Source organism: Xyrauchen texanus, chromosome 22, assembly GCF_025860055.1.
Source record: "Xyrauchen texanus isolate HMW12.3.18 chromosome 22, RBS_HiC_50CHRs, whole genome shotgun sequence".
In the NCBI taxonomy this organism is placed as follows: Eukaryota; Metazoa; Chordata; class Actinopteri; order Cypriniformes; family Catostomidae; genus Xyrauchen; species Xyrauchen texanus.
This window is the reverse complement of record NC_068297.1, coordinates 38815781-38842065: the sequence shown is the minus strand read 5'-3', so window position 1 is coordinate 38842065 and position 26285 is coordinate 38815781. Positions and strand designations below refer to the sequence as shown.

General features: G+C 41.1%; 1 protein-coding gene across 6 annotated transcripts in view; it reads left to right on the top strand.

Annotated features, from left to right (window-relative positions):
• Positions 1-26285, top strand: part of LOC127662172 (collagen alpha-1(XII) chain-like) — a 145684-nt gene that overhangs the window by 18664 nt on the left and 100735 nt on the right. For 5 of the 6 annotated variants that reach the window (XM_052153241.1, XM_052153240.1, XM_052153238.1 and 2 more), the window contains 4 exons: positions 7585-7854; positions 22688-22954; positions 23110-23302; positions 24719-24843. The exons of the other annotated variant lie outside the window; for it this stretch is intronic. In XM_052153241.1, coding sequence (XP_052009201.1) covers positions 7585-7854; positions 22688-22954; positions 23110-23302; positions 24719-24843 — 855 coding nt within the window. The remainder of the gene's footprint in view (positions 1-7584; positions 7855-22687; positions 22955-23109; positions 23303-24718; positions 24844-26285) is intronic. 6 annotated transcript variants of the gene reach the window in all.

The following is a 26285-nucleotide window of genomic DNA, read 5'->3' as shown; positions in this document are numbered from 1 at the left end:
AGCCAACAAAGGTTCTATAAGATCCAATTGAAAACAAACAACTGAAAGAAACCATCTTAGATCTACAAATGCACTCGATGTGTGATAACCTAATCTTCCAAGGAATACAGGAAGCTGAAAATGAAGACCCTGAGGATTTACTAAAGTCTTTATTCAGAAATTAACTGGATATTTCAGATGAGAAAATCAAGAACATCATGTTTGCCAGAGTACACAGCATTGAAAAAAAAGACTCACACCAACGCATTCCAAATCACTGGTCCAAGACCTATCATTGCCAAATTCGAGCATTTCAAACAGCGTGAACAGGTACAAGGTCTGGGGAAACAACTTTAAGGTAAACCCACATTAATTAACAATTTCCTTCAGTTAAAAGACTGTTCTACTACTACCCAGCTACTATTATAATAAACCCAATGCACTAGTGAGTTTGAATTGAGACAAACTGTATATTAATGGCAATCTGTTCAAAGACTTCAACATCACTCCGTGGTTGTTTTAATGTAATCGCCTACATGTAAGCAATCTGTTATGGTGATTTAGGATAACTGATTTACAAGCCAAGACATCTTTATCTTGTCTGGTAGTAATGCCTCATTGCCTTTGTGATCATATTAACATGTAAATTCTAATGAATATGGAACTGTCTGAATGTAAAACTCATGTATTCTGACACAAGGCCACCTCTTCTAGCAAACTATTCTGTTGTATCTAGGTGTACACACACATTCTATAGGATCTTTCTATTCTATAGGCTAGATCCTAACTGTCACTGATCCACCAGGCTCTTTCTCACTCTCCCATGAATGATGATCACATGCACCTGTACTCCATTAGGGGCTAGTCAAGGACTGCATATATACCCAGCCTTCACTCACACGATTGGTCTGTTCTCATCGTTATTATCTCAGAGACTCCAGACTTCTCATCTATTTTCTTCTTAGTTTGTTGATACTTACCTGGTTATACTTACTGTGTTGAGTGTTGTTTATCCCCACGCTCATTCCCTAGTTGGGACGCTCCTGTATTGTTTATGTTCCTGGCTAAGATTAAAGGACTGTTGTGAGTTTCACCTTTCATTTGTACATCACTAAAATACCCTGCCTGGATTTTACTCACCTTCTGTTTTCATCTCCACTGTTTCTGGATTGTCTCACCTGTTGTTTGCATCGCTGCTTCATATCACCTGTTCAATAAAACCCTGCTTGTGAGTTAATACTGTATATCTGCCTCAGTGAGTCTCTCCATGACACTAATCCCAAAATGAGAAAACATGTCATGTATTTTGTTTTTCCTTAGTTTCTTACTTAATAATTTACATATTTACTCATTTATGTTTTCATCACTTTACGTTTATACTATCTCTAAAATAGCCAAGCCAACTCCCCATAGCCTTAATCTGTCACTTTCGAAATTAATCTTTAAGGCTGTGGGTGATAGTGTTAGCAATGAGCTTTTAGCCCATTCTAAAATACAATAAATACGTTACTGTGGCAGGGCGGAGGCATAATTAGCCTAATACGGGACCGGGTGTGTAGGATCACGACCCGGCCCCGCCCTCCGCCCTGCCACAGTTACTAAGACAAAAATAAAATCAGCGATCCTGAAAGGCTGGTTAGCCATTGACTGGTAAGATCCCCAATAGTTACGGAGACAACCTAAGGCAGGCACAGTCCATCCATGCACACCCAACTGTTTAACTAAGGGCACAAAAGTCTCAAAGTTGACCATGCATGACACTTTCATGGTATACCTTTCCGACTGCAGATTTTATCAATGTGTCTATTATTGGGACTGTGACATTGGCTCACTTCTTGGCGAAGGGACTAGCTTACCACCTCGTCACACCTACCTCCACATCATGCATCACAACCAACCTCTTGCTCTCTTATATTTAGATTTCAGTATTCTATATATATTGCTACATCTCCCAATCTCCTCCCAAGTATAGCTGTTTGATCGTGACCTACAGTATATATATCTGCATTATCCCAATATAAAAAAAAAAAAAAAGACGTACACTCCCGCTGGACCTGCTCACATGTCCAGACATTCTGGTCAGAGGTCTTGGGAAAGTTGATGGAGATTCTGGAGAATTGAACCATATGATGTTATAACATCAGGCTGATATTGAAATGCTAATAAAAATATCCCATTCATAAGACAAGACTCTTAATGTATAAAAAAATAAGTTTTATACATTTTGTAATCATTTTAGAACTTTAAATGTATGTAATACTCTCAATCAATTTAACTTAAGGACCGTTTGAGTTAAAGATGTCAAACCAACTTCAGTAAAATCAGAAAATTATTCCCTACATAGCACAAGGCATATTTTTGAGAGTTTTTATTTGTTTCTTGTGTTATATAATAATTAATCCATATAAATAAATTAAACTCCAAGACCATTTGATCTAAATATGTCAAACCTACTGCAAATTACTCACAATATTATTCTTTATATAGCAGAAGGCTTATTTTTGAGAGTTTTTAACTGGGTATTATTTATATAGAATATTTAATCTATGATATAAATCAATTAGACTCCAAGACCATTTGACATAAAGATGTCAAACCAACTGCAAATTACTTGCAATATTAATAGGCTATTTGTTTGTTTTAATTTATGTATATTGAAGTTGGTTTGGGTTCAAAACATGAAATGCGCAGAGTTTAATGGTTATGAAACCGAATGTCAAACATAAAACTAACTTTACCGCAGTGTAGCTTACTAGCAGAGTTTTAGCAAGCTACTCTCTGGCCAATTGAAAGCAAGATACACATTATCAAGCAAGCTACACATAGGCAAATGGCAACAACAGTTCACTTTTTTGTCATATTAGTGGCCATTTAGCTAATTGTCTCATAGAGTAATGTCTCTCAATTTTCAAAAACAGTTTGGAAAAACGAGCAGAGCTGTATCTCGCTGAATTGAACAGATTGATTGTCACGCAACTGAGCGATCATATTGGTGGTGTACTCGTGTTTCTTTGCCACTTCTCTGACACATGTTTTACTCAAAGGGAAACCATCAATGCCTCTGCATTTTTATGGAACAGAAAATTCTTCCACACTCCCGACATAACCCCATTAGAAGACTGATAAAGGGTCGGCTTCTTTCCTCCTTCAGCCATACTTCTACTCCACACTGTTTTTTTTTTTACATCAGAGTGTGTGTGTGTGTGTGTCATTTGTGCTGCAGACACGCAGTGTTGTAAATCTCAATTTGTTGATGGAATAAAAACTACTGTGCAATCAGAAAAATCTAAACAATTTGGATAAAAGGGTATCTGGAATTATTTACGGTATTTTGAAGTGCCCACGATAACAGTACTGTGCATGTAAATTGATATACCATATAACAGAATACCATCACATGCCTACCTACAATTCCACTAAGAAACTTCAGCACTGCAGAGTGATTAAACATCATAATCATTTCCCCACAAATTACAACAAAGCATATCTATCATGCTGAGAACTGCTTATTATAACTTTTTTTCAAGCTATACAAAAAAAGACAATACTAGCCTAAAAAATAATCATGTGTTTCAGTAAAGTTTGTTTCCCATTGCCGATTTTAACCAACCACTTGCCTCCTCTTGTTTAGTCGTTCAGTACAGTACATTCAGTTTGTTTATGAATGAGACGTCTCATCTTGTTATTATTATTCTAGAATGTGGAAAAAAGTAATAATAAAGAATGAGTATGTGTGTCCAAACTTTTGAGAGATAGTGTGAATACTACAGAATCACTAGTGATAGTGATTCTGTTCAGCCTCTAAATGTGGTGTGATGTAGAAACCTGGATTCGATACACCTCTGTAGGAGCAGGAAGATCTGGAGACTTTACTTGTAGAGTTCAGCAAACAGATCTGAATTCACATAAGGCTTTCTGTCCAACTGTCAATAGAATGTGCCTGGCTGAAGGAAATAGCAGTGGAGCGTTTGTGTTGCTTCCAACTTTTCCAAAAGCGGAACCATTCACATGATGGTCACATTTGTGCCACAACCTCTGTTCCCAGTTAACACCAACATTTTGTTTTTATGAAACGCAAAAACAAGAATCAAAGGAGGAAAAATAACATATCTGGAGGCCTGAAAGAAGTCTAATCTTGCTGTAACACATAATAATATCTGCAGGACAGCATTAATAAGCTCACAGACCATATTGCGTTTCGGCATCTCTATTAAGTGGCTTCATCTCGTCTATGCAGAATATCACCAAACAAATGATTGGTGAGAGTGAGAGGCATTGTGGTCAAGGGGTTTCACACTGGTGTTTATAAAAGCTCACTAGCCTGTCAGCACTCCCACATTTTCATAAATAGTTTGGTTGCATTCCTCTCTTTTGCTTTAGCATACTCAACATACATCTGAGAGAAAGAGAGAGAGGGAGAGTAGATGGTATGGTGAGGACAAAAAATATTGGCAATTTTAGCAGTGTGTGTTTAATGGATCAGTTTCCGTGTTCAGTGGTATGTAGATGTGGTGACAGATTTGTGGCAGCAGTGAGCAAGATTGTTTTTGCAGAGTTCTTTTCCAGGGTGTGTGTTACTGACAAAGTAAATCACATTTATCAGGAGCTACCGCTAGGCTAAACAGAGAGAGACTGGTGGAGAAATTCTCACTTGAAGAAATAGTTTCGTACCAAAATGAAAATGCTGTCATTGTTTATTCTCATTTAGCTGTTGATGCTACTGCTTTCCATACAATGAAAGCATACAGGGGGGATTCAGTGAGAATAAATGGTGCCCGGTAAAAGCACCGGTTATTTGCATGCACTGTCTGCGCTGGTTAAGTGGCTGATATACTAAAGGGATTATGCAGATCTGGCAACAGTGCAAACTCGCCCACAAAATTGCTGCTGAACACAATTTTTCTTGCTGGCCATTTCTGTGCGCTATATAACGGAGGATGCAGTATATGACACACTTTGGCAGGACTTAACAGCATCAATCCACTACTGTGATCCAGACACCTGAATCATCTCTCTATCATGCAGACAGTGTGTTGACTACATCGCACATCTGTATATGTGGCAGGATATAATACTCTTCTCCATCATTTGATAATTATTTGATAAATTACTGCTGATATGATTGATAGAAAGTGTACACAAACATCTCTTTTAAATAGAATTCATTTTACCACCTGTTTTCTTCTGGCAGTAATAGCATGAACCCCAATTCTGAAAAAGTTGGGACAGTATGAAAAATGCTACAACAAAACATAAAAACAAAAATTAGTGATTTGTAAATGATATTCACCCTTTGCTAAATTGAAAGCACTACAACTAAGCATTATATTATGTTTTAACCTGTGAATTTCATTTATTTATTTATTTTAAATGTACACTAATTTCAAATCAGATGATTGCAACATGCTCCAAAAAAGTTGGGACAGTCAAGTATTTACCACTGTGAAACATCACAATGCCTTCTAATAATACTTATTAAGATTTGGGTACTGAAGACACAAGTTTAAGTTTAGAACGAGGAACTTTCCCCCATTCATCCATTATGTAGGTCTTTAGCTGCACAATTATATGAGTCTTCATTGCCATATTGTGTGCTTCATAATGCACCACACATTCTCAGGTCAGGACTGCAGGCAGGCTAATCTAGCACCCACACTCTCTGCTTACACAGAATATTATATATACCACCTTTTCCTCTTTGGCCTGGATAAAATGATGGTTGTGCTTTTCAACAACGATTTGAAATGTGGACTCATCAGACCAAAAAACACAGTTTCACTGTTTTACGTTCCATCTAAGATGAGACCAAAAAACACAGTTTCACTGTTTTACGTTCTATCTAAGATGAGACCAAAAAACACAGTTTCACTGTTTTACGTTCCATCTAAGATGAGACCGAGCCAAGAGAAGTCGGCAGCGCTTCTGGACAGTGTTGATGTATGGCCTCTGCTTTGCATAGTAAAGTCTTAACTTGCATCTCTGGATGCAGCAGCGAGTGGCGTTGACTAACAAATGTTTACTAAAGTTATCCCAAGCCCATGTTCATGAGATCCATTACAGCTGAATTATGTTTTTTAAGACAGTGATGTCTGAGGGATCAGAGATCATGCGCATTCAGAAGTGGTTTTCATCTTGTCCTTAACGCACCGAGATTTGACCAGATTCCTTGAATCTTTTAACTACATTGTGCACTGTAGAGGGTGAAATACCCAAAATCATTCCATTTTGTCTTTGGGGTACACTGTTCTCAAAAGTGCTGGATTATTCGCTGAAGCATCTCTTATCAAATTGACAAGACTTGAATGATCCTTGATCTTGAAGGACTAGGCTGTTTTCGAAGGCTAATTATACAGTATAAAGTACTATGACACGATTGCCTCACCTGTTTATCATCTCCATTTTTACTCCTTACTAATAAATTGTTATTAGTCTTAAATTTCCCTGTCTCAATTTGAAATTACTGTACACTTTCAAAAAACTATTCACATGGTAAAACATAATATAATGTGTAGTTACAGTGCTTTCAATTTAGCAAAGGGTTAATCTTATTTACAAATCACTCCTTTTTGTTTTTATTCACATTTTTCATACTGTCCCAGCTTTTTTGGGGGCTCAGGGCAAAAATACCACCTTTCTCTGTTTTTTATTTAATCTGATGTATTTTTTTAATATTCTATTTTAGGCCTGGTTTTACATATTGTGCCATAACATTATGCTATTAGTTGATGTTAATTAATTTTAATACATGTATTAAATTTAAGTATTTGAAATATAATATTGACATCAAATATTCATCAATATTGAATATTGATGAATATTTATTTATTTATATAATTTGCCCTCATAAAAGTTCAAAATGCCCCTGAAAATCAAATCCAATTGGCAATAACTGCCTTAATGGAAAAGTACATTTCTGACACTGGAAGACACGTCACCCCGGGTTTGATGTCAGTGTGTCCAATTGCAACGTGCTGAGTTTGAATATGAAGCATAAATGAAATTTGAAAGATATGGTGGAAGGAAAGATTTTTTGCCTTAAATTGTGGTTCTTTACCTCACAAAAAGGTATTGTATGGCTTCAGAAGACTTGTAATACACCGCACAAGTCAAATGGACTACTTTTATGGTGCTCTTGGTGTATTTTTGCCCTTTTTGGAGCTTGACAGCCCATAGTCACCATACTGTATGCTTTTGTTGCAATGAAAATATGATTTTGTTCCATGGAAGAAAGTAATTTGATTTAGAAAAGACATGATTCAATGATTTATTTTAAGGAACTATTCCTTGGGAGAACTAATCCTTCTGTTTTTACTTTACACACAAATAAACATGTTCACATGTCTAAGCAGCATATTTTCCAGTTTTGACAGAAGTGTCGTTTTTGATTACACCACATCATATTCTGTGATGTAGTTTTGGTTCCCTCAATGTAAATAAATATAATTGTGTGATTTATACAATATGACAGGAATTTTTTAAAGTAAATCATTACACAAACATGTATACATTTGTATACAGTATCTTTTCTGTTAGTGACTTAGTGAAATTCTGCATATAATAACATCTTTTTGAAGCCCTTTGTGTCTTTTCAATATCTGTTTTCAGAACTCGGTTCTGCTTCGAACCTGGTTACCTCAGATGTCACGGAGAGCAGTTTTGTAGCATCCTGGACTGCCGCTCCTGGCAACGTTCGCCTTTATCGGGTCACCTGGAAATCCCTCTTTTCAGAGGAAGCTGGCGAGAAAACGGTCCCCGGGGACATTACCACCACTGTTCTGGATGGCCTGACACCGGAGACCCGATACAAGGTTTCTGTATATGCTGCCTACAGCCGGGAGGAGGGGAGACCGCTTCATAGAGAGGAGACCACAGATGGTAAGTACATTCCCACCCGCTTAATTCATTCAGCATACACGTTTTCCTCTCTCCATCTGAGGAGGGCCTCTTGTCCTGAAGTAACCTACGTCTGAGAGGACAAAAATCCTTGATATACTGTATATAATGTGAGAATATTCCATTGACATGTACTATAAACCATCTGCCCTATCAATTTGCATATAAACACAAGCACTGAATGAAATGGTATGGATCATTGGACAATTAATGTCTGCATAAAGATTTAAAAATCCAATTCAACAAAAACAGCTCCCAGTAAATTAACATGATTAGTGACATGGCTCCAGACTGTGACTGAAATGTTTACAAATGCAAAAAAAAAACAAATCTAGTCTTCATTAGTGACAATCGGGAACACATTTAATCAGATATCATCTTGTGAGTTATTGAATTACCTTTAGAGCATGCGCCAGTGTGTCTTTCGCCTCTTTTCACCCTTTTCTGTTGAGATGAGCTCGCTGCACACAACAACAAGCACAGTGCCATGATGTCTGATTCGTGAGGAAATAACTTGTTTAACCCTTGATTGGTCTTATCGATCAAGTCCCATTGTTTATCTCAATGGGTCAAATTGTCCTTGTTCATTAAATAAAAGTTCAGTAGGATCAGAATCAGATTCAGATTCAGAAAGAGCTTTTTTGACAAATAAGTATGCTTACACATACAAGGAATTTGTCTTATATACGTATATACAATATACAAATATAAATCTGTTATATACAGATAGTACAAGGGAATGTAATGGCAGAAGTGGTATGGTATGTTGGATAAATATAAATAGATTAAGCTGTGTATTGCACATAATTATTGCTCAATGGGGAAATTTTAACTGTTCATGAGATCCATAGCCTGAGGGAAAAAAAACTGTTCCTTTGCCTGACAGTTCTGGTGCTCAGAGCTCTGTAGCGCCTGCCAGAAGGCAACAGTTCAAAAAGGTAGTGGGCTGGGTGAGATGGGTCCAGAATGATTTTTCCAGTCCTTTTCCTCAATCTGGAAGTGTATAGTTCTTGAAGGGAGGGCAGGGGGCAACCAATAATCCTCTCAGCAGTCCGAACTGTCCTTTGTAGTCTTCCGATGTCTGATTTTGTAGCTGCATCAAACCAGACAGTTACTGAAATGTAGAAGACAGACTTAATGACTGCTGAGTAGAACTGTACAGTGCCTGTGGCAGGTTGAACTTCCTCAACTGGTGAAGGAAGTACACCTCTGCTGGGCCTTTTTCACAATGGGGTCAATGTGGGTCTCCCACTTTAGGTCCTGTGAGATGGTAGAGCCCAAGTCTCTGAATGACTCCACTGCTGAAACAGTGATGTTTAGAATGGTGAGGGGGTCAATGTTGGGGTGTTCCTCCTAAAGTCCACAATTACCTCCACTGTTTTGAGCGTGTTCAGCTCCAGGTTGTTTTGACTACACCGGTGAGACAGCCGTTTAATCTCTCTTCTGTATGCAGACTCAACATCATCTTGGATGATGCTGATGACTGTAGAGTTGTCTGCAAACTTCAGGAGCTTGACAGAGGGGTCCTTGGCGGTGCAGTCATTTGTATACAGGGAGAAGAGTAGTGGGGAGAGCACACATCCCTGGGGGCACCAGTGCTGATTGTGAATATGCTGGAAGTGAATTTCCCCTGTCTTACTAGCTGCTGCCTGTCCATCAGAAAGCTGGTGATCCACTGACAGATAGATGTGGGTACAGAGAGTTGGTGTGATTTAGTCTGGAGACTAGCTGTGCTGATAAGTAGTAACAAGTTGCAAATGTTCTCCCAAACAACCCTTCACTAATATACAAATGTAAAATGTACACATTTTATGTACAGTAAATGCTCCAAATTTCCGTTTTACACCTTTCTCATATGTCTTTATATGAACTGGGTCAAATAGATCCGGAGGACCTTCTTAGATACCTTTTTTATTGCTTTCTTTATAAATACATACAATAAAAAAAAGTAAATATTGCAAGGTTTTTAATCACCTTTGTGGAGGATGTCATGAAGTTTTAGGCCAAAAAGTTAAAGTTAAGTTAATGTAAGTCAGTGTTGAAAGTTCAAAATCCATTCAAGGATTAAACTGGGTCTTTTTTATGAATCAGCTGAAAAGATTCATAAAATGGGTTTGAGCTCAGGTGCTCAGAATAGCAGTTTCAGTCAGTCAAAATTGCATATTTTATTTTCCTTATGTTTTTGTGAGAGCACCTGAAGTGCACACATTTCAAAATAAGTGTCCCCCAGTGTATTTTGGGCTTCTTATTTTAATATAGTGTATATTTAAAGCTATCGACGGATTAATCGGTTATCAGCTGTCTTTGTTTTCTTTGGCTTTTGATCTTGCTTCTGAACAGACATCTAAATCAAGCAATTCTGAATTTGAAAATTAAAAACAGCCATTTGGCTCCTAAATATTTCAGTTTAGTATCCAATTTGTCATTGTCATTTTTATTTTATTTTTTGGAGAAAAAAGCCCTGAGTGAACATCCTAAGAACACCCTAACATTACCCTAGCAACCACCCACAGCACACTAGCAACCTCCTAGCAACACCCCAGATAGAAATAAGTCGGCGGTCCGCTGGCGGTGCGCCGGCGGCAGTAGAAGCGGCAGAATGGCGATATCGCAAACACGTTTGACGGCGGTCCGCCGGCGGCAGCCGCTTTTTAAAAGCCGTCGGAGCTTTTTTCGAGCGATCTGCCGCCGCTTATTGTGTGTATATATATATATATATATATATATATATATATATATATATATTTATAGCATGCAGTTTATCAAGAATAATGATTGATCAAACCAGACAAATTTCCATTTGGCGTTTTAATTCCACATTTCAAAGTACAGTAACTGTCATTGAAACAAGATGTCAGATCACTGAAATATAAAAAACAGAAAAATACAAACATTATATATATATACACACACACACACACACACACATAAGAACATGCAGGTTTCCAATTTCTTTTTTTTTTAAAAAACACTATTGTAACACTTACAATAATTGTTAATAATATAAAGAGGTCAGCTCTGGGATGAAAAGAATTACCAGTAAACACAAGCAATGAGGATATTTGGTACCAAAGAAAGTGCAGGATACCAAATAAATTGAGGTATAACATCATATTTACAAGTCATTTCTAACAATAGGTTAAGTGGTAATAATTTAGAGTAAAGCTCTGGAGTAGAATATACCATTATAACTGCAATGCTGACCTGTGGCACAAGGATTTACAAGCTATATGTAACAATAGAATAACAGTTAAGCACTGTGATGGAATGAAAGTATAATTTTTGGTACTAGTTAATGTGCAATATCAAGTATCAGAGGCATGAAATAGGATTTACAAACTATAAGAGAATCGTTAAGCACTGACGGAATGAAATAAGCCAATACTAAAGTCACGGTAAGTAGAATATTTGATACCAGATAATGTGCAAATATCAAGTATTAGATGTATAATCTAGGATTTACAAGCTATATTTAAAAATAGAATAGTTAAGCACTGTAACAATGAAATAAGCAGCAAATTGTATATGAAATAATTGAGATCTTTGGTATCAAGGAATGTGCAGGATAACAGGTATAATATACATTTTGACATTCAACTTACACATGACAACAAGTGGGAATAAATATAATTAACAGCAGAAAATCTGGCTGTAGAGAACACAGCCAATCAGAATGTCTGGAGAGGTTGGGGACTGCGTGGCGTAGTGGGCTAAGAATCACCGGTTTTCCCGACCTCCAGAATGAGGCAGTGCAAATTAGCATATCTTCAGTGATTCCTCGTGTGCCTGTATAAAAGGACAAACCATCCCATATTCATCCAAGGAGCTGCCCTCAAATCAGGGTCACGAGAAAAAAAAAAAAAAAAAAGAGCAATTTCCACAGTGAACAGTGTGGATTGGGTGAGTGTAGTCTGACACTTTTAGCAGGCTTTTTTAGGGGTCTTGATGCTACTGACTGCAGGATAAAGAAAGGGTTCCAGTTGTCAGTGATGCTGGGGTGTCAGTAGTCAGCCTAGGTTTAAGGGGTCGGCTGTGGGTCCCTCTCAGCTGTGCTGGCGCCTTTTCCACCTTCATGTTCAGATGCTCCTTTCAGGTAACGTTAACCTGGATCGCCTCATCAGTGGCATCCTGTGTTGCCGGGTTCTTCCGGATGGCTCCTGTAGAAAATAAAGATCTGTCATTCCATTTGAATGGCATAAGGTCATACACATCTACTTAAATATAAAAAAATATCCAACTTACTTTGAACAATGGTCTTCAGGAACATGTCTCTAAAACATGCTTTATCCCCTACACCAGTCCAGGTTGTATTGATGGAAAGGTGATTAGAGAAGATACTCTGAAGCATTCGCCACACAGTTGTCTTTAGGTCCCTCCCACATTTGATTGCCAAAAACCGAAGCTGAAAATACAAAAAAAAAAAACATGTTACAAATGACATTTCTCTGAAGCTTCTCATAAATTTAAAATGTGACAGGCTGTGGATTCAGACTGTAGAATATGCAGTGTACAATCTTAATTTTACTTTTTAGATTACCCTATACCGTTATAAACGAAATCGGCACACTTACAAATCGTTGCTGGAGCTCTTTATCCTGCCTCAAACTGTTGTCAAGCAACGCCAAATCTTCCTGGGTGTCTAGGGGAGTAACAGATCCCCTGGCAGGGATAACTCTCCAACAGACACATTGGCACTGAAGCGTTGCAGCATAGCATTTTGTCGTCCATGCTACGCACAACATCGCCAAATTCCAAGACGTCGCAGCATTAGGGTTTGATCTGCACCTACAGGGGTTCCCAGAATAAAAGAATAAAGTAGTCAGTCCTGGTCCTTCAACTACTAAACTATGACATTTATATCTAGGTCTACTACATGTACAGGTGGCCCCAGTGGGAATTAAACCAACAACCACAGGTGTTGTTTGCAAGTTGTACCCGATTGCCCAGTGCGAGCAAATGTCTTCAACATTGTCCCAACTTGCTTCACCTGCTCTTGAAGCGAGCCGCTGTCATCTGGGAATTAACAATATATTGATTAGCAATACACTAAATAGTAATATAATATAACCACAATTATCATACCAGTAACTTTCCCTGTAATTTCTATCCACAGTATGTTATGCATGGCATACAAGTTCATAATGAAGAACCCTTATGATAACATCAATTTCATTTTTTTTCTTTGAAGCAGAATATTTGTTTGTAAAAGGGAGGAAAAAGAAAATGAAATATTGGTATACAGATTTTGGTTGATATATCATACTGTACAGTGAAATGTGCTATTGTTATATCCCTACTCACCTGAAGGACGGATAGATCAGGCAAATCTCCAGTCAGGCCTTTGTAGAGTGTGTGCTGCTTTTGAATAAAACTTTCATTAGTGGGAAGTGGCATATCCACAGGTATTTTAATTCAAACATGCAACATATTGTAATAAATCTACAATATTCAGCCTTTACCTTACACCCTCGGTTGTTGCTCTACACTTTTATTATATTAAATACTTATTTATATAGCTTGCTCACTGTATAATCATGATAGCCTAATACTTATAACACAAGATTGCATCTTAAACGAATGACTGAGTTTAAAACTTGAATAAGAACGCATTTTACACAGAGGGGACCAGCTAGGGAAACTTACCTGCCTACAATAACTGTTTTCATTTGATTTGAGTTACATTAAACATGAATAACCTTAGCCGAGTCCCCAGGAACATCGGGCTATTAAAGTAACAAGCCTATAACTGCGGTCTTATTAATTCTAGCTACACCATACACTCAAACTGTGAGGTTTATCTGCTTTTACTTACATTGCTCTGTACATAATATACTGTTTTTTGTTCTTTATATACAGATTGTATTAGATTTGCACTACGTGTGTGTATGTGGGTATGTATGAAGGTGAGTGTATGTACGTATATGTATAATTATTTATATTGTGTTCTTTTTGTTTTTAATTACCTATGTCTTGCTGCTGTTTTTTGGTATTGTTTGTATTGTTGTTGACTGGTAGCTCCTGTCACCTAGACAAATTCCTTGTATGTGTAAGCATACTTGGCAATAAAGCTGATTCTGATTCTGATTTTCTCATGGACCTGTAACACAATGCCCTGACAGTGACTTCACCGGTGTCCTGATCTTTATTAGAAACTGAGAGGAGACCAAGTTAATATAATTGATATCACAATTATCACAAAAATTAACAAACAGTCTGCTTTAAATCTAAGAAAAAACAAGCTTCTATACTAACGTTACATTAAAAATGAACACGTGGCGAACTAGCTTAGCCGCTATCTGCCGGCACACCACATTAGATTAAAATACCTACCTTTGTAGTTGTGCAGATAACTCGATATGTAGAGTTTAAAGCCCTTGTCCCTCTTGCTTGTCGGAGCAGGGGACCAGGCATCAACAATGCGATGAACATCGCTGACGCGTATTTTCGGAAGATTCTGGAGACATCGAGTAAAAAGACATTTTGGGCGACACGCAAGTAAACCGGAAACAGATATGGCGACAGCGGAACTTCACAGTTCAGTCTTTGTAATGTGTTTTAGCAATACATTTTTAACATTTATAATGCGTTTAGATTTTTTTTATTGCCTTTACAGGGACTTTAACACTTTCTTAAACATTTGTACAGGTCATAATTGCAAAACCTGTAAAAGGTAAAATAACAAAAAAAAATAAAAAAAATAAAATAAATCGAGGTTGGAAAAAATGTAGACATAAACGAAATTTCTGCGCAACTGTGAAACCAGAGGATAATTTCGCTTTTTCATTGAGTTTATCCTTCATGTCAAAACAGGGATTTTCATGTTTATGATAGATATCACCATGGTTGCAAATTAATAAAAAATAATTAAAGTATACCCGATATTTTGGCCATGTTGCAGATGTCTTTCACTGTTCACTGATACAGGCATTGGTCAATTTATTCTGCTAAATTGTTCATACCCTGTATTAAATATCTATTTTAAAACCTAATCAGAATCAGAAAGATATTTATTGCCAAGTAAGTTTTACAAAAAGGAATTATTTTTGGTTTATTGCATGTCTCAATGTGCATCAATCAAAGAAATGTAAACAATTTTCACCTGTGCATAAATAATTCAATATATTTTACATATATTACTGTATAATCGCTTCAGAGTTTCAAAGTAATTTAAATGTCATTTCCTAAACCTTACCTTATCATGGAATCAAGAGTCAAGAATCTGTTATAAACCCTAATGGCTTTGGAGCAAAAAATAATAATAGCCAACATGGCTGGTCGATTTTGAGAGTCTAAGCTGTCCTTGTAGGCTATTTCAAAGCGGCTTGCCGCCGACGGCCGTGATCGATTGCCGCGAGGCAACCGCCAGAGAAAATGAAGCGGGCGCCCGCCGTCTGACCGCCGGCGGCATCTCGCAAGAAATGGGAGTGACGAGTCGCGGCAAACGCTTCATCCCCGCCAGTGGGACGCACCTATAGCTGACAGCTTGGGGACGGCGGCAAAAAGAAGCCGTGCGGACATTTTTTGCTATCTGGGATGCTACAAAATATCAGAACACCTCTGCATCCACATAGTAACATACTGGCAATCATCCACAATCCTAGCATCGTGTTGGCTATTTTTGCACAGGCAAGCATCTTGATTGCCATGATTGACTCTCAATTTTTTTCAGAAAAATAGTATTATTTTATCCTTGTTGTGGTGATGAGGGAAGACAGACAAGAGTGTGGATCCAAACGCGGGCTTTATTTGGGATAAAGGACAAAATAAACAAACACTAGAACAAAGCAAAGTCCACGATGGGAAAACAGGCAGGAGCACGAAAACAGCAGGGGAACCTTGGACGGACAACAGGGTAACCGTGAACGAGTAGACAGACTGACAGGGAACACGGACAGAGGGCGTTTAAGCAGACATCGGAACTGACACACGGAAACACTATACTAACGTTAACGAACGACAAACACAGAACAAACAGACAGGGCTTAAATACACAGACAGAGAACAAAGGAACCAATGAGCACACAAACCCAATGACAGATTAACGAAGACAGGTGATCGTGAAATAGGCGACAGGTGCGGACAATAACGCTGTGACAGCGGTGATGAGGAGCGAGGACGAAGGGAAGTGTAGTTCTAACAGAGACAGTGAAACACAGGCGGGCAACAAGGAAGACATGACAGGGAGCGTGTTCGGTGAAACGGAAAACACGGGACGGATAACAAGGAAGAGTGACATGGAACGTGACTGGCGAGGGTGAAACAGAAAACACGGGACGGACCACATGGAAACGTGACATGAACGTGACTAGAGAACACAGGGATCGTAACATAGCCCCCCTCAAAGGACCGGATTCCAGACGGTCTAAACAACCTTAAAAACAAAAAACTCAAAATGTTCCAGGCGAGGGGGCTAGAAGAGGGGGAGAAAAGACAGACCAAACGGGACACAAGGAACACAAGGACAGGTCAAGGAGGTACAAGAGACACAGAGACGGATTCAGGAAGCACAAGGGGCAATTAGGCAGACCACGGGGAAAAAAAGGGAGATGAGACTGAACACTGGGACAACTAGGCAGTCCATGGAGGTACAGGGGCCAGACAGGCAGACCGGGGAGGAGAAAAGGGAAATGAGACAGTTCACTGGGGCAACTAGGCAGTCCATGGAGAAACAAGGGGCAGACAGATGGACCCGGGAGGCCGAGAGGAAGGCAGGCAGTCTATGGGGTTGCGATATCGGGCTAGGGTCAGGTGGTCTTGGAATCCTCCGCCAGGAAGGAACTGGTTTAGGAGGGCAGGGAGGTATTGACTGGGCAAGGGTAGGTCTAGGTGAACTGGGAGGCGGCCACAATAGGTGAGCAGGTTTGGATGGCCCGGAAGTTGGCCACGAGACAGGGACAGGTTTAGGTGGCCCGGGAGCTGGCCACAGGGCAAGGGTAGGTTCAGGAGGCCTGGGAGCTGGCCACAGGGCAGGGACCGGTTCAGGAGGCCTGGGAGCTGGCCACAGGGCAAGGACAGGTTCAGGTGGTCTGGGAGCTGGCCACAGGGCAAGGATAGGTTCAGGAGGCCTGGGAGCTGGCCACAGGGCAAGGACAGGTTCAGGAGGCCTGGGAGCTGGCCACAGGGCAAGGACAGGTTTGGGGAACCTGGGAGGAGGCCACAGGACAGGGACTGGGCCAGGGGGCCCGGGAGGAGGCCACAGGACAGGGGCCGGGTCAGGAGGCCTGGGAGGAGGCCACAGGTCAGGAACAGGGTCAGGGGCCCTGGGAGGAGGCCACAGGACAGGGGCCGGGCCAGGAGGCCCGGGCGGAGGCCACAGATCAGGAACAGGGTCAGGGGCCCTGGGAGAAGGCCCTAGAGGCGGAGACCTGGAAGGCTCTGGCGGCGGGGCCGATGGAGGTGGCGCCATAGGAGGCTCTAGAGGCGGAGGCCTGGAAGGCTCTGGAGGTGTAGCCCTAGAAAGGTCTGGAGTCTCTGGGAGCAGAGCCGTAGGAGGCTCGGGAGGCGGAGCCGTAGGAGGCTCGGGAGGCGGAGCCCTAGAAAGCTCTGGAGTCTCTGGGAGCAGAGATGTAGGAGGCTCGGGAGGCGGATCCATAGGAAGCTCGGGGAGAAGGGCCGTAGAAGGCTCGAGAGGCTTGAGGGGCGGAGCGCTGGAAAGCTCAGAAGTCTCTGGGAGCAGAGCCGTAGGAGGCTCGGGAGGTGGAGCCGTAGAAGGCTCTGGAGGCGGAGCTGTGGGAGGCTCGGGAGGCGGAGCCACAGGAGGCTCGGGGAGAAGGGCCGTAGAAGGCTCGAGAGGCTGGAGGGGCGGAGCCCTGGAAAGCTCAGAAGTCTCTGGGAGCAGAGCCGTAGGAGGCTCGGGGAGAAGGGGCGTAGAAGGCTCGAGAGGCTGGAGGGGCGGAGCCCTGGAAGGCTTGAGAGGCTTGAGAGGTGGAGCTCTGGGAAGCTTGGAGGGCGGAGCTCTGGAAATCTCGGAGGGCGGAGCTCTGGGAAGGTCGGAGGGCGGAGCTCTGGGAAGCTCAGGGTTCTAGGAAGCTTGGAGGGCGGAGCTCTGGAAAGCTCGGAGGGCGGAGCTCTGGAAAGCTCGGGGGGCGGAGCTCTGGAACGCTCGGGGGCGGAGCTCTGGAAAGCTCGGGGGGTACTGGCTCTTGGACGGTCCTGGCCCCCGGCACCGGCTCTTGGACGGTCGTGGCTACTGGCGCCGGCCCATGGACGGTCATGGCTACTGGCGTGGGCCCTCAGACGGTCATGGCAGCTGGCGCTGGCTCTGGGACGGTCGAGGCTACAGGCGCTGGCTCTGGGACGGTAACAGGCGTGGGCCGGGAGGCGGAGGCCTGTCTTCTCCTCCTCCTCCTCCTCCGGGCAGATGAAGTGGACCGTGCAGGCTCACTGACCAAGGCAGGCCTGAAGGGACGAACCATGGGCGAATGGAGGGTTACCACTGTGGGAGGGTTCTCCTCGATGACGCCCACAGTGAACGGAGAAGCGCAGACCAGCAGAATCTCCTCAATGAACTCACTTTCGTCGGCGGTAATCGCTCCTGGAGCGCACCATTCAGGTTGGCCTGGAAAAACGGCACCAGGTCGGAGTCAGAGAAGTCAGTGGCACCCGCAATCAAGAGGAAATCGCGGGTGTAGTCCTCCACCGAACGGTCTTCCTGCTTGAGGCTTATCAGCTTGCAGCTTGCACGTAAAACCGCTGGATCCATGTTAGTGGTCGTTCGTTCTGTGGTGATGAGGGAAGACAGACAAGAGTGCGGATCCAAACGCAGGCTTTATTTGGGATAAAGGACAAAATAAACAAACACTAGAATAAAGCAAAGTCCACGATGGGAAAACAGGCAGGAGCGCGAAAACAGCAGGGGAACCTTGGACGGACAACAGGGTAACCGTGAACGAGTAGACAGACTGACAGGGAACACGGACAGAGGGCGTTTAAGCAGACATCGGAACTGACACACGGAAACACTATACTAACGTTAACGAACGACAAACACAGAAAAAACAGACAGGGCTTAAATACACAGACAGAGAACAAAGGAACCAATGAGCACACAAACCCAATGACAGATTAACGAAGACAGGTGATCGTGAAATAGGTGACAGGTGCGGACAATAACGCTGTGACAGCGGTGATGAGGAGCGAGGACGAAGGGAAGTGTAGTTCTAACAGAGACAGTGAAACACAGGCGGGCAACAAGGAAGACATGACAGGGAGCGTGTTCGGTGAAACGGAAAACACGGGATGGATAACAAGGAAGAGTGACATGGAACGTGACTGGCGAGGGTGAAACAAAAAACACGGGATGGACCACATGGAAACGTGACATGAACGTGACTAGAGAACACAGGGATCGTAACACTTGTTTATTATTTTATCCATTAACATTCAGAGTTTAATAGCTGTTTTAAATGTGCCCAACCCTTCTCCAAAAGCAATATAATGACATGGGGCTCTGAAGTATGCTGGAAACAAAGGCTCTAATTCAGAAAGTCTCACACTGATGTGGAAAAAGTTAAAGACTGACTTACAGTTCCAATAGTGAGCGGGGGCATAGCGTCATCGCCACTGTTTCTTTTAAAATGCTTTTGCAGTGGGCTATGGTAACATATGGTGGAATGTATGAAAGTGTAAGAGTGTGTGTAGTCGCTGATTTAATGATTTACACATGCTCTCTGTTATCTGGAGATGCAGGATTTACACACACTCTACAAGACTCCCACATATAAATCAATAGGAGAACTCACTCCAGTTTAGAGGAATTTTTTTATATGCAGTGAGGTCCAAAATCATTTAATTGAAAATCTGGGAATTTTCCCCATTTTACATGGTAATAATAAAGAACATTTATTACATAAAATGAGGAAGAAATATTTTCGTTTCTGCAATGTTTCTAAGACACTATTTCAAATGTAATTTTGTTTGTGACATTGACCATATTTACGTCGTTGAATAAAGCTCAAATTCCTTTGCTTCCATTGAAGCACACAATGTTCTTTGAAACTTTTTTAAATCATACTGGAATAACATGGGATGTTTCAATTATGATTTGCGATGATGATTAATTATGATTAATTCGTGATCAGATTATCTTGCTGTCTGGCTGCTTATTTATTGTCTGTCGTCTAAGAAGTCTGGCAGTAAAGCTGAAAACTTTTTTGGCACAGCCCTGTGCATTTTATGTTTGCCATCACTGTTCCTTACCTCCTTCAGGACCAAGAACACATTGTGCCATTTTGGAATTGTGATTTTTCTTTTTTCGAAAACTTGGAAGTGTTGTATTCCATCCATAAAACTCCACATTTGTAAAAGATGTCTCCATCTGAAAGGGTTCCATAGATCATTTAAAGACTGACAATTAATTCCTTTCCACTATTGCATAAAACCTCTTGGTTCACAGCTTGAATAGAGAACATTATGGCCAGTCTTCTTACGTCTGTGTTATGCATGATATACAACCATTTCAGCATGTCTGGTTTCAGCCGGTTTAGAGATTCCAAGACAGCCTTAGATCAAGATTATATTGGCAGATGAACTTTCGCTATTTGGGTAGTTTGGTTTTCTTTTGATCCCATAAGTTATGGATAAATCACTTTTGTAATGCTCAACATTTGAAAGATGCCACTAACATCACCAAAGGGAATAATAGGTACATTTTGTCAAATCAAACTTGTCAAAGACTCTTGAGAATCTATCTATCTATCTATCTATCTATCTATCTATCTATCTATCTATCTATCTATCTATCTATCTATCTATCTATCTATCTATCTATCTATCTATCTATCAGTCAGACACTGTAGATGGATGGGTGGTTGGTTTGTAGGTCAATAGATAAGACAGTTTGGATGGATGGATGTATAGATAGAAAGATATACAGACCAACAGTGGGTGGGTGGGTGGATGGAATGTTGGATTGGATGGACGGACGGACGGATGGATGGGCAGATGGATGGATGGATACATAGATGGAGGATCGATTTGACGGTCAATCAATCAATAGATTGTTGAGATGGATGGATGGACGGACAGGTGAATGGATGGCAGAAGGTCGGTTTATCGGTTGATTGATGGATAGATAGTTCAGATGGATGGATGGACATACAGTCGATGGATGCTAGATGGACGGATGGACGGACAGTCGATGGATGCTAGATAGATGGATGGTCGGTTTGTCGTCAATAGATAGATAGTTGAGATGGATGGATGGATGGATGTAAAGACAGACAGACGGACAGACAGACGGTCAATGAATGTTTGGGTGGATGGATGGATGGATGGACGGACGGATGGTCGGTTTATCGGTCGATCGATGGATAGATAGTTCAGATGGATGGATGGATGTACAGTCGATGGATGCTAGATGGATGAATGGTCGGTTTGTCAGTCGATAGATAGGTAGTTGAGATGGATGGATGGACAGATGGATGAACAGACAGTCGATGGATGGATGATGGATGGACAGTTTGTTAGTCGATTGATAGATAGCTGAGATGGATGGACAGACAGATGGATAGACAGTCAATCAATAGTTGTTTGGGTGGATGGATGGATGGATGGTCGGTTTGTCAGTCGATCAATAGATAGATAGTTGAGATGGATGCATGAATAGATAGACAGACAGATATACAGATGGACAGACGGATGGATGGTTGGATAAATAGATGGATGGTCGGTTTGACGGTCGAACGATTGATAGATTGTTGAGATGGATGGATGGCGGACAGGCGAACGGGCGGTCAATGGATAGATCAATGGATCATCCATCCATTGATCTATCCATTGACCGCCCGTTCGCCTGTAGATAGATAGATAGATGGAAGGTTGGTTTGTCTGTCGATCGATGGATAGCTGGTTGAGATGGATGGATGGACGGACATACAGTCGATGGATGGATAGATGTATGGACAGTCGGTTTGTTGGTCAGTAGATAGATAGTTGAGATGGATGGATTGATGGACAGATGGATAGATGGATGGATAAATAGATGGATGGTCGGTTTGACGGTCGAACGATTGATAGATTGTTGAGATGGATGGATGGCGGACAGGCGAATGGGCGGTCGATGGATAGATCAATGGATGGATGGGTAGATAGATAGATGGAAGGTTGGTTTGTCTGTCGATAGATGGATGGATGGACGGATGTACAGTCGATGGATGGATAGATGTATGGACAGTCGGTTTGTTGGTCAGTAGATAGATAGTTGAGATGGATGGATTCATGGACAGATGGATGGTCAGACAGATGGTCAGTGGATGGATGTATGGATGGATGGTCGGATTGTCAGTTGATCAATAGACAAATAGTTGAGATGGATGGATGGACAGACAGTCAATGGATGGATGGATGGATGGATGGATGTATGGATGATGGCTAGATGGATGGGCAGTTGATGGATTGATGGATGGATTAATGGATAAATAGATGATGGATGGTTGGTTTGACGATCTATTGATAAATAGGTAGTTGAGATGGATAGATGGACAGACGGATGGATGGTTGGTCGATGGATGGATGGATAGATAAATGGATGGATGAAAGGTTGATTTGTCAGTCAATCAATAGATTGATAGTTGAGATGGATGGATGGATGGATGGATGGATGGATGGACGGTCGGTAAGTCAATCGATAGATATATAAATTGTTGAGATGGATGGATGGATGGATGAACGGATGGACAGTCGATGGATGGATGGATGGACAGACAGTTTTACACTAGATTATAGTTAGCTCTGCACATTAAAAGAAAGTGTTTCACACAAAAGAAATTACACACTTCATGTTAAATGGTTATTCCCTTTCATTTATCTCCCCCAGTGTCGGCTGCTGTGAGAATACTTACGTTATCAGATGAAACAGAAAAGACCATGCGGGTGACGTGGCAACCAGCACCTGGCAATGTTGTCAACTATAGGGTGTTGTATAAACCACAGGGTGATGGGCGTCAATTGGTCTCCAAAGCACCAGGTGGAACCAACACCATCATGCTGAGACGGCTGCAACCCTTGACCACTTACGATATCACTGTGGTACCTGTCTATAAGTTTGGTGATGGAAGAGCAAGGAAAGGAGAAGGAACCACATGTAAGTTTATCTCACATCACCAATGGGATTAATAATATTTGATGATTTCATAAATTGAAGCGAATGTTGTTTAGCATAAAGGTTCTATGCAATCTGGCATTGAATTTGTGATTATAGACTTCATACTCTAATTCAACATTATATTCTATCTTCAGTGTCTCTATACAAAGCTCCCAGAAACCTGCAAACTTCAGAACCCACTAAGACCAGTTTCAGGGTAACATGGGACCCTGCTCCTGGAGATGTGAAGGGCTACAAGGTCACTTTCCATCCCATTGGGGATGAAGTGGACCTGGGAGAGCTGCTAGTCGGCCCCTATGACAACACTGTGGTTCTGGAAGAGCTAAGGTATAAGATGCAATGCAGTAAAAATTAAAGTATTATAATATCACAACAAGGATAAACTTTGACAAACATCTGTTCCCTTTTAGTGTTGTTGCATTTTTTATAAAGGACAGTGCACCCTCTCTTTCTTCTGTTGAAGATATTTTGCTGAATGTCCAGTTATTTTTCATAATGTGACAGGCTGTTGAGCTCCAGAAATAAAATTAAAAAAGCATGACAAAAGTAGTTCATATGACTTGTGCACTATATTCCAAGACTTCTGAGGACCTATGATGGGTTCGTGTGAGGAACAGACAGGAATTAAAATCGCTAATAATCTTACCCTCCACCACATCTTTTCAAATGTCACATAAAGATGCCTTAGGTTTCATTGGCATTGGTTCTTTTGTCTCATTGTTGATGTCTAGCTCAGCACACCACACATCTGGATGTGCCATATTTGAATTGAATGAGATATGAGAGCCATGGGGGAGGGGAAGATTAAAAAGCTTTTGTAATATTTTTTAGCTTTTTTGGACATTCTGCTAAATACCTTTGTTAGTCTTCAAAGGTAGAATGAAATTCATATGTGACATGCTCCATCAAAATGAGTCGCAATGGGCCATTTTTTAAAAATGGGAAATTTACCCTTACCAAATTGAGAGTTCACTACAAATTTGCCACTAACTTGCTGCAAATTCGCCACAGACAATTTTCACATGCAAATGAGCTTATGACAAATTGTTACAATATGCTTGCCGGAGGTTTACTACTACCTGTGAAGAGATGCAAACTTCTGGCCTACATCTGCATCAAATAACAAGCTCATTTGCATGTGAAAATAACGAGCGGCAAATTTGCTGCATGTTAGATGTTTTTGTGAGGATGGTGAATAACTTGATTTTTGACTGTTTTGGTTTTCTGTTAAGTCTCAGCTTTCAAATTATTCAATGTTATCATGAAATTCAAACTACAAATGTTGTTTTTCACTTTTAAATGTGATGTCATATCACTTCAGTTGCTGTCAATTCAAACGGGAGCGCTGCAGAGCATACCTTCTCAGATCATCACTCCTCATTTATCTCAGGAAAGCTAAATGAACAAAAATCAAGAGTCCTTTCAAACTTGCCGCAAATTTGCTGCCACTTCGCCACTCATTATTTTCACAAGTAAATGAGCTTTGCGGCAAACTCTTGTGACTCAAAATGATGGAACAGGTCTCATATGGGTTTGGAATGACATAGGTATGATGTGAGTAATTGGGAATTGTCATTAATTTTGGCTGAATGATTCCTTTAAAGATCCATTGCCATAGTTACACCTGATTATTTTCTTTAACGTAATCTTTCATTTTTTCTCATTGATCATCTATTAGTCAAGGGTTGATAGAAGAGATATGTTGGTTGGAATGAGGACTGATTTGTATTGCTCTCATCTCAGGGCTGGCACTAAGTACACAGTGAATGTGTTTGGCATGTTTGAGGGAGGAGAGAGTATGCCATTGGCTGGAGAGGAGAAGACGACCCTCACTGAAACCCTTGAACCTCCAACCTTTCAAACCACAGGTAATAAAAAAACACTAATTAGCTATGACACCCCACAACCGCCAACCTTTTTGACCCCAGGTACTGCACCCTTCACAGATTAACTAATCAGATCTCATGTTAACAGAGAGCATTTAGATCTTTATCTAAAAGTAACTTAAGTTACAAAAACATTAATGCACACCATTACCTTTTGTTATGTCTGCTGTGTGTATAGTTAACCCTCTGGAGTCTGAGGCGTTTTTTGGATCCTGGAGATGTTTTGACATGCCCTGACATTTGTGCTTTTACAATTTTACAATTTGTGCAATTGGGCGGTCGAGAACGGGGCGAAGACTGACCCGTTCTCAAATCATTTCACACACATTTAACAAAATTAGTGAAAATACATGCAAGAACCAATGTGCATGATTTCTTCTCCTCTAACTTTTCTCCTGCCTTGTTTAAAACTTTTCCAGGCACTGCAGTGCTTCCTGCGTGCAGCTTTAGCCCAAAGCGTTTAGTCAATGTCAGGTGCGCTCACAGCTGCGCTCATGTAAACAAAGATATCTCGCCCGTACCAATTTCACATGGGGGAAAAGATGAATTGATAATTAAATTTCTGTCTGTTCCTCACACAACACTATCGAATGGCTTCAAAATAATTGAAACATAAGGCGCGAGTGATATTAAGAGATGGGTGTGAGTGCGCATGAAGCAGTGTTCTGATGAGGAGATGTCTCATTGCTGTCATGTTGCTTGGAACTGCACCCAAGACTTTCACCCACTGTTGCACTTGTGTATATGGTTGAGTGACAATAATGTGATTTGATTTGAATTGAGGTGTGCGACACATTGTTCTGCGACCACTCTCTGCCCTTCAATAACATATAACGTGTGGAGAAGGGCAGTTGGTGGACCTTTTGGTGTGGGCTTTGGTTTCAGGTCCGTTTTTATTTCAGTGGTTATTAGCAGGGACGTGCACAGACATTTTGGGGGACAGGGGCTCAATTGGAAAAAAGGGCACTTCTCATAATTAGTTATTTAAAAGAATTTAAACAAAATGTTAAATATATTAACACAACTCTGACTTCTTTACCAATTTATTTTAATTCCCTCACACTCACGCAATTGTTTCATACTCTACAAAATAATCGGTTCACACAGAGACAATTAGCCTGTATGGCCATGATATATTGCCTTAGCTAAACTTTAGCTAACTTATTACATTAGCTAGTAGCTCATGAGTCATGCATGTTAGCAAGACACAAGTTAACTATATTTGTCTTTTGGCTTATTAGCTGTAAAGTCAAGGCACTGGTAGCTTAGTCTTTTGTTCATCACCACTCACCTCCACACAAGCCAAGAAAAACACAACTGGGATATGAGCTGGGAGGGGCTGCTGCCTGCCTGTCTGTGTGTCTTATGTGCCGATGTGTGCTGCACTGCTGCGCGGAGGGAGAAAGGGAGGGATGGAGGGAGAA